We start from the raw sequence: 9,903 nt of genomic DNA, 5'->3' as shown, positions 1-9,903 counted from the left end.
ACATGATCACTGGAAAAACCATAGCCTTGATCTGATGGACCTTTGTTGACAAAGTAATGTCTCTGCTTTTTAATATGCTGTCTAGGTTAGTCATAACTTTTCTTCCAAGGAGCAAGCGTCTCTTAATTTCATGGCTGCAGTCACCATCTGCAGTGATTTTGGAGCCCCCCAAAAATAAAGTCAGTCATTGTTTCCACTATTTCCCAATCTATTTTCCATGAAGTGATGGGCCCTGATGCCATGATCTTAGTTTTCTGTATGTTGAGCCTTAAGCCAACTTTTTCACTCTCCTCTTTCATTTTCATCAAGAGGCTCTTTAATTTTTCTTCGTTTTCTGCCATAAGTGTAGTGTCATCTGCATATCTGAGGTTATTTATATTTCTCCCAGCAACCTTGATTCCAGCTTGTGCTTCATCCATTCCAGCATTTCTCATGATGTACTCTGCATATAAGTTAAATAAGCAGGGTGACAGTATATAGCCTTTATGTACTCCTTTCCCAATTTAGAACCAGTCTGTTGTTCCATGTCCAGTTCTAATACAGCTGTATTAGAAATACATATATCCTTATGGCAAAGGTCATTTGCTAAAATGAATATAGTTACTGTGTTTAGGGTAATACAGTTGTAGGTGGTAAATTTTTTTTGATGTTTTATCTTTTAATTCATTAAATAAGTGATCGTTGAGCTCTGCTAGAGCACTGTTATTATGTTAGAGCCAGAAATTAAAAGGTTAGCAAAAACAAAGAGAGAAAACCTTCAGGAACTTCATGGGTTTGTGAGGAGACAAGCTATCACCACATAATGTGATAAGGGTTTAGTACTGCCCTTTGAACAACTATTTCCTGGCCACTGGCTGCCAGAAACATATAGAAGTGGATGATGAAGGAAGACTTCAACGAAAACTTCATACCTTTTGTGAGAAATGTATGGCCACAGACACTGACACTCTAGGTGAAGAAAAGAAGGATTATGTGGTCCAAATCAGTGGGAATAACAAACAGGGTTTCCCATGAAGCAAGGTGTCTTGACCCATGACCAAGGTGTCTTGACCCATGACCCATGACTGCTACTGAGTGAAGGGCATTCCTGTTATAGACTGAGGAAGACCAGAGGAAAAAAGTGCACATCTGTACGGGTTTGCATTGTGGATGCCAATCTGAGTGTTCTCAATATGGTCATCATTAAAAATAGGGAGAAGGATATTTCTGGACTCACTGATATTGTTGTGCCTCATCCCCTAGGGCCCAAAAGAGCTAGCAGAATCCGAAATGAATACGATCAGACATCAAAAAAAAAAAAAAAAGACCTTCTAGTACTCGTTGTTTTCTAATTAAGAATCAGAGGAACTAAAAAGAGAAAAAAAATAACTGTGTTGTGCTTTAAATTGTCTTCTCTTTTTTTCTTTCTAAGAGCATATTCAAATTGTACAGGCCCAGGTTTTAGTCTTCATTCAGATATCGTCATGCCCTATATTACAAACTATGGTTCAGAAGACCAGATTAAGCGCTTCATCCCTGAGATGGTTGCAGGGAAATGTATTGGTGCCATAGCAATGACAGAGCCTGGGGCTGGAAGGTAAATCAACTTTTGGTTGGTTTTGAAATCTCAGAAGCAAGGTCCTAACCACAAATATGAATGAGTATAGGCCTTGTTATGGTCTGTAAAAATCAGGCTACTCTATGAATCTCAATCAAATATTCATTTGTATAAACAGTTTAGAATATATCAGACATGATTTTTCAGTGCATTTATGTGAACATTCCTTATATTAGTTAAATGTCAATTTTTATAATGGTGTAGCAGTGTAAATTATCACAGTAGATACATAACAACATTTGCATGGTTTATTTTTTACCAATTAATGAATTTTTTTAATCAATTCTTTCAATTATAGTGATTTGCAAGGAATAAGAACAAATGCCAAAAAGGATGGAAGTGACTGGATTCTCAATGGAAGCAAGGTCTGTAAAGAATGGCTTCCATAACTCTCCTGTCTGGAGTCATGCTGTGGGTAACAAAGCCTTAAAGACTACTCATCATTGAGTCTTCTCAGATCTCTGATTCACATGGGAATTGTTTACTTGAGCTGGCACAGGAACTGAGCTGATTTGTTTTGGAGACAGTAAGAATTGTACAGCATTCATATTACCTGAGATATATTCCTTTTTGTTCTGTTTGCTTGTTCTCTCACTAATATGGAAAATGTTGTTTTAGCTTCCAGGCAGCCTTTTACAAACCAGAAAAAGAAAAGGTGAGGCTTACATTGTCCAAACAGGGGACAAACAATAGTTAATGAATTTGATGTTGATGAAAAATGAGGGGAAAGACTTCTTATAAATATCAAGAAGAGTTTCAAAAGATCTTAAGAGAAAAAGTATTTTTAATAGAATTGAAAAGCCCTTCAACCTTTCTGAGCATCATGTCAATCCACTGATAGAATTGGAGAGCACCTGCGATTGAGATTATAGATAGGCTCAGAAGTAAATGTATCTTTTAGAGTATCATATCACTGATAGAGGTTTTTGTTTACCTAAATGGCACCCCACTCCACTACTCTTGCCTGGAAAATCCCATGGGCGGAGGAGCCTGGTAGGCTGCAGTCCATGGGGTTGCTAAGAGTCGGACACGACTGAGCGACTTCACTTTGACTTTTCACTTTCATGCATTGGAGAAGGAAATGGCAACCCACTCCAGTGTTCTTGCCTGGAGAATCCCAGGGACTGGGGAGCCTGGTGGGCTGCTGTCTGTGGGGTCACACAGAGTCGGACACGACTGAAGAGACTTAGCAGCAGCAAACCTGTGTCTAGTATACACCCAGTGAAGATTTATTGATGACTGAGTCTTTTACTGTTATGTCACTTACAACTATGCCGTCACCAGCGCTTTCATTTGTTGTCATGTACACAGCACTAACATCACTCCCATCTCCCATTATTGCTTAGTATCAGCAATCTGTATTTTAGAGATGAATCTTCTTATAAGAGGCATGGATAGTAGGTGATGAGAGTAATCAACACCATTTTATGCCTGTACTGTTTCAAAGGGACAGAGACAGGATTAGATCATTTGTATAGAGTTTGACAGATACTAAGATCACTGCAGATGGTGACTGCAGCCATGAAATTAAAAGAGACTTGCTCCTTGGAAGAAAAGCTGTGACTAACCTAGACAGCATATTAAAAAGCAGAGACATTACTTTGATGACAAAATGTCTGGAGAGTCAAAGCTATGATTTTTCCAGTAGTCATGTATGGATGTGTGAGAGTTGGACTGTGAAGAAAGCTGAGCACTGAAGGATCGATACTTTTGAACTGTGGTGTTGGAGAAGACTCTTGAGAGTCCCTTGGACAGCAAGGAGATCAAACCAGTCCATCCTAAAGGAAATCAGTCCTGAACATTCATTGGAAGGACTGATGATGAAGCTGAAACTCCAATACTTTGGCCACCTGATGTGAAGAACTGACTCATTGGAAAAGACCCTGATGCTGGGAAAGATTGAAGAAGACAGGAGGAGAAGGGGATGACAGAGGATGAGATGGTTGGATGGCATTACCAACTCGATAGACATGAGTTTGAGCAAGCTCTGGGAGATGGTGATGGATAGGGAGGCCTGGCATGCTGCAGTCCATGGTGTCGCAAAGAGTTGGACCGGACTGAGTGACTGAACTGAAAGATGGTAAATTTAGGATGCTATGGAGCAGTTAATCCAGTCTGGGGAATTTGGGGAGATTTTTTGCAGGAGGTGATATCTGAACTTACTCTCCAAGATGAGTAGAATTCATTGTAACAGAGTTGGAAAAGGGCCTCTCAAGTAGAGGAAAAAAGATTTCCAAAGACCCATAGGTAAAGATGACCTTAGAACATTGGGGACAGCAAGTCATACAGTAGATCTCACCTAAAACAAAGGAATGAGGAGAAAGTGGGATAAGAGATAAGGCTGGACTGGTAAGCTAGTGCCAGTATGTGATGAACCCTGCTAAAAAAAAAAACCTGAAAAAGTGTTGAAACAGATTAGAAAGAACTGTATGTCAAATTGAGTATTATGTAGGATAATAACATGATTTATTGACCATTCACTGACATTAGGAAGGGGGCTTCCCAGGTGGCGCAGTGGAAAAGAATCTGCCTGCCAACGCAGGAGACCTGGGTTCAGTCTCTGGGTTGAGAAGATCCCCTGGAGGAGGAAATGGCAACTCACTCCAGAATTCTTGCCTGGAAAATTCCACAGACAGAGGAGTCTGGTGGGCTACAACCCTTGGGGTCGCAGAGTCGGACACAACTGAGTGCACATGTCCATCGTACCCTGTCGTGGGGGAAAACAGATTGATACCCAAATTAAATAGGAGCAGAGGCAGGAAGACATATGTTCCTTGAATTATCAGATGGAACTGTCCAGAAGCAGGTGGATATTCAGGTCTGGAACCTAGCAAGAAATTTGGCTTAGATAAAAGATTTGGAGTCATCAGCCTATGGATAACAACTGAAGCCATGGAAGCAGCTGAGAGGACCCAGGAAAGATACAGAATGAGAAGATAGTGGTTCATATTTACTTTGTGTATATTTGTCTTCTGGATAAATATTTGATAAACTAATATCTTATTGAGTTTGTTGTTTTATCAATCCTTAATCAGTCCATGGACTATACAGTCCATGGAATTCTTCAGGCCAGAAGAATTCCCTTCTCCAGGGGAAATTCCCAACCCAGGGATCCAGCCCAGGTCTGCCACACTGCAGGTAAATTCTTTACCAGCTGAGCCACCAGGGAAGCCCAAGAATACTAGAGTGGGTAGCCTGTCCCTCCTCCAGCGGATCTTCCTGACCCAGGAATTGAACCAGGGTCTCCTGCATTGCAGGCAGATTCTTTACAGCTGAGCTGCCAGTGAAGCCCTTCTTAATCAGTACCTTTCTTATTTAGGCCATCTATCGAAAACTGTGCCTTTTCAAAAACTGATAAATCTGAAAGTACAAGTACTTCAATAGTATCATGCTATTCAAAGCAGATTCCATTTTCTCATCTGAAGCATCTTTCTAAAATATAGTGTATCATTTTTATAGATAATTTTGTTTTAATTTAAATAGAATATAATAATCAGTTCATTATTATTATTATTTACAATATTGATAGTGGGAAGAAAATGTATAGAATTCATTCTTTGAAACATTGAATAATTTCCCCTCATATAATAGCCTCATGTATGAATAATCAACACTGCAACTATTTGGAGAGGTTACAGAGAGAGGTATAAACATGTTTTGTTTGGTTTGGTTTTCTCGAATGTTTGCAGAAAATGTATAGAATTCATTCTTTGAAACATTGAATAATTTCCCCTCATATAATAGCCTCATGTATGAATAATCAACACTGCAACTATTTGGAGAGGTTACAGAGAGAGGTATAAACATGTTTTGTTTGGTTTGGTTTTCTCGAATGTTTGCAGAAAATGTATAGAATTCATTCTTTGAAACATTGAATAATTTCCCCTCATATAATAGCCTCATGTATGAATAATCAACACTGCAACTATTTGGAGAGGTTACAGAGAGAGGTATAAACATGTTTTGTTTGGTTTGGTTTTCTCGAATGTTTGCAGTCTTGACTTACACATGGACCTGAATTATTGTGGAGCCTCACAGTATACATGGGGTTTTGCAGGTATTTGTCACTAATGGGTGGCTGTGTGACATTGTGATCGTAGTAGCGATCACAAATCGAGAGGCTCACTCTCCTGCCCATGGCATTAGCCTTTTTCTGGTGGAAAATGGAATGAAAGGATTTATCAAGGGACGAAAGCTAGATAAAATTGGACTAAAAGCCCAGGTAAGTCATAATACAAATTTGTTTTCTTAATATAAATCATTTATAAAATATATTGTTTATATACAATTGAGTTTACTCAGTTATGCTTTATATATAGAACTATATATAGCACAATCATACCTTTCTTCCTATGCTGGATTCTTAAAATATGCTTTTTCAGAAATGATTGTGGAAATTTATTCCACTGTTTATGCCACTGTTGTCAGCAGTAGAGGTGAATTAGGATATTTTGAAAATCTGCTTTAGAACATTAACTGCCTAATAATACTGTCTATTTTTGAAATTGAATTATGAAATAACAGGAAATATTTTTTCCTACTACTTGGTAATTATTTAGTAATTTTTTTGTTACCGAAAAGAAAAACATGTTTTACTTGATATGCATTAGAAATCCTTAGTGCTCAATATCTACAAAACAGAACAGTATTAGAACTAGAATGACTGTATCACAGTGGGAAAGCCACTTTTGGAATCAGATAGACCTTGATTTGAATCCCAGGTTTACCACTTTGTGATCATTTGTGTTAATTGTGATCATTAACAACTTTAGCTTGTCTGCCAATTTGTTTTGTGTTCTGAATGGCAATACTAATCACCTCATCAGGTTCTTGGGAGATTTAAATGAGGTAATTCTGTACTCAATCGTATGATCCCTTAGGATACTGCAGAATTTTTCTTTGAAGATGTACGGTTGCCACCAGGTGCCCTACTTGGAGAAGAGAATAAAGGCTACTATTACCTCATGCAAGAGCTTCCACAGGTCAGAAGTATTAAAAGAATGCACCTTTTGATTAGATAATGGACTGGAGTAGAATAATACAGGACTGTATCAATCCATGCATACAGAACTTGTGATGTAGCCAGTCCCTTGACTATAACTTGAAGGTGTACAATACACATATATTTTATATATTATATATATTATTTATTTATATATATTACATATATACATATGTATGATTTTTGTAGACTGGATGTATGAAAATGTATGAAAAAATCATATGTATGATTTTTGTAAACTGGATGTATGAATAAGAGAACTCAAGGATATCCAAGTAAAACTTATAAGTGAGTCAGGAAAATAAGATTTTCAGTCCTATGATTCCTTCTTGGAATGATTTTAGTATCTTACCTGCAAGTCAAGAATTTTTAGCTCTTTGTAAGGAAATAGCCAAAATATTTGCCAAGTTCTTTTTCTTTAAATAATACTCAAACAGCTTTGGAATTTCTTTTCTCATAAGTAAGTAAAGAGAAGAGGGAAATGAATTACTTATATATATATCTGTATAAAGACAGTCATACATAAAGATAAAAGATTTTTTAAGAGACTTATTATAGATGATCGAAATAGTCTTATAAATCTCAGTGGGAGTCTTTTCTTATAAAGAGTTAAATAAATTAATCTTTAGGAGTTTTATAAAGATTATTTACGTGATTTATTGTCATTTAAATCATATGAAAATCACTTGTGTAATTAGAGTAATTATCTAATTTGGGGGTTATAGGAAAGGCTGTTAATTTCCGAGATAGCAGTTTCAGCCAGCGAATTCATGTTTGAGGAAACCAGGGACTACGTTAAACAAAGAAAAGCTTTTGGAAAGACAGTTGCAGATTTACAGGTAAGCTTTTCATTGGTATTACATAGTCTTATTTTCCCTGGCAGCTCAGCTGGTAAAGAATCTGCCTGCAATGCAGGAGACCCTGGTTCAATTCCTGGCTTGGGAAGATCCACTGGAGAAGGGATGGGCTACCCATTCCAGTATTCTTGGGCTTCCCTGGTGGCTCAGCTGGTAAAGAATCCACCTGCAATGTGGCAGACCTGGGTTGGATCCCTGGGTTGGGAAGATCCCCTGGAGAAGGGAAAGGCTACCCACTCCAGTATTTTGACCTAGAGAATCCCATGGGCTGTATAGTCCATGGAGTCTCAAAGAGTCAGACATGACTGAGTGACTTTCACTTTCACATAGTCTCAATTTGCTCATTTGAAATAGGTCAGCTAAACATGAATGTGGAGTAATTTTCACATAGATGATGTCAACTGAAAAATATGCACAACTTAAAAGTTGAGAATTCTGTTTTACTTGATGGACAAAGCTGAGGATGTGAGCCCCAAAGACAGCCTCTTAGACAGCTCTGAGGGACTGGTCCAAACAGGTAAGGGAGGAACCAGATATATAAGAGTTTTGCAACAAAACCCAGATAGTTGGAACATCCAAAGATTACAGTTAAAGAGAGTCAGACACTCAAGTTCATGAATTTATTGTTTTTGCAGGGAAGATGCAAGAGTCTGCACTCATTGAAATCACTCCTTTGATATGCGCCTTAACCACCTAGGGCCACTACCCTCTTCTCCACCCTGATTCCTTTCCAGGTGCACAGTTGAAGGCAGCTGCAGTGGCTGCTGGCTCAATGGCCACGATATCCTTGGTTTACCCATATGGCAGGCAATATTTTTCTCCACAATGATACTAGAATCCACGGAAGTGGATGAAACCACTGAGGGAAAGAGTAGAGATTAAGGCAAAAGAGGTTTCTAGGACAGAGTCCTGAGAAAAAAATTATGAGATTTAAAGGCAGAATAGGAAACAAAGAGCCTACAGAGACAATTGAGAATGGACAGTTAGGAGAAAGCAAGTCAGGCAGTATTGTCACCAAAGCCAAGAGAAAAGAGGATTTCAAGTGGGCAGGAGCTACTCAGGGGGAAAATAAGGTGAAGGTTAACGAGTGCCCACTGGACATAATGATATATGGAGGTTATTTTGTTGGTGTCCTTAATGAATTGGTATAGTGTCAGATTTGGCACCCCACTCCAGTACTCTTGCCTGGAAAACCCCATGGGCGGAGGAGCCTGGTGGGCTGCAGTCCATGGGGTCGCGAAGAGTCGGACACGACTGAGCAACTTCACTTTCACTTTTCATTTTCATGCATTGGAGAAGGAAATGGCAACCCACTCCAGTGTTCTTGCCTGGAGAATCCCAGGGACGGGGGAGCCTGGTGGGCTACCGTCTATGGGGTTGCACAGAGTCGGCCACAACTGAAGTGACTTAGCAGCAGCAGCAGCAGCAGTGTCAGACTGGTGTTAGACTGGTGTGGTGTCAGACCAGAATGAATAGAGGAGTGAATGGAAATGAGGAAGTAAAAATGCTGGTGGTTGGCAACTCTTGAGAGAAGGGTTGGTAACTTGGAGGTGAGAAGAGAGGGTGGGGAGGGGAATGAGGGAAACATTTGGAGACCATGTGAAGTAAATGACAATTCTTAACTTCTGTTATTATTACTATGATGAGAATGCTAGAGTTATATTTTAATGCCTAGAGAAAGGATTTAGTAAAGAGGGAAAGATTGCAGATATGGAAACTATAATTAACTGTATATGATCTTTGAGAAAGTGTGAGGGTATGGATGCCAAAGTGCGTTGAAAGATAGGCTTTCACATCCCTGATAGGAAAGGCCTTTCTACCATTGAAACAGGAAGAAAAGAGGAAAGAATGAGCAAGGGTCGCTCCTCAGTTCATTTCAGTCTCTCAGTAAGGTCCAAATCTTTGAAACCCCATGCACTGAAGCACGCCAGCCTTCCCTGTCCATCACCAACTCCCGTAGCTTGCTCAAACTCATGTCCGTTGAGTTGGTAATGCCATCAAACCATCTCATTCTCTGTTTTCCCCTTCTCCTCTTGCCTTCAGTCTTTCCCAGGATCAGGATCTTTTCCAATGAGTCAATTCTTCGCATCAAGTGGCCAAAGTATTGGAGTTTCAGCTTCAGCACCAGTCCTTCCAATGAATATTGAGGATTAATTTCCTTTAGGATAGACTGGTTTGATCTCCTTGCAGTCCAAGGGACTCTCAAGAATCTTCTCCAACAGTTCCGTTCAGTTCAGTCATTCAGTTGTGTCTGACTGTTTGCGACCCAAAGGACTACAGCACACCAGGCCTCCTTGTCCATCACCAACTCCTGGAGCTTGCTCAAATTCATGTCCATTGAGTTGGTGATGCCATCCAACCATCTCATCCTCTGTCATCGCCTTCTCCTCCCACCTTCAATCTTTCCCAGCATCAGGGTCTTTTCCAATGAGTCAGTTCTTCACCTG

The 9,903-nt window shown here is 39.4% G+C and overlaps 1 protein-coding gene across 1 annotated transcript in view; it reads left to right on the top strand.

Annotated features, from left to right (window-relative positions):
* ACADL (acyl-CoA dehydrogenase, long chain) overlaps positions 1 to 9,903 on the top strand; it is a 41,916-nt gene that overhangs the window by 11,908 nt on the left and 20,105 nt on the right. The window contains exons 4-8 of the mRNA XM_010861111.1: positions 1,412 to 1,576; positions 1,896 to 1,962; positions 5,655 to 5,819; positions 6,478 to 6,579; positions 7,325 to 7,438. Of these exons, the coding sequence (XP_010859413.1) occupies positions 1,412 to 1,576; positions 1,896 to 1,962; positions 5,655 to 5,819; positions 6,478 to 6,579; positions 7,325 to 7,438 (613 nt within the window). The remainder of the gene's footprint in view (positions 1 to 1,411; positions 1,577 to 1,895; positions 1,963 to 5,654; positions 5,820 to 6,477; positions 6,580 to 7,324; positions 7,439 to 9,903) is intronic.

The sequence above is a fragment of the Bison bison genome, unplaced genomic scaffold (assembly GCF_000754665.1).
Source record: "Bison bison bison isolate TAMUID 2011002044 unplaced genomic scaffold, Bison_UMD1.0 scf7180017864471, whole genome shotgun sequence".
Classification (NCBI taxonomy): domain Eukaryota; kingdom Metazoa; phylum Chordata; class Mammalia; order Artiodactyla; family Bovidae; genus Bison; species Bison bison.
Note: the sequence above shows the minus strand (reverse complement) of the source record. Positions and strands in the feature narration are given on the sequence as shown.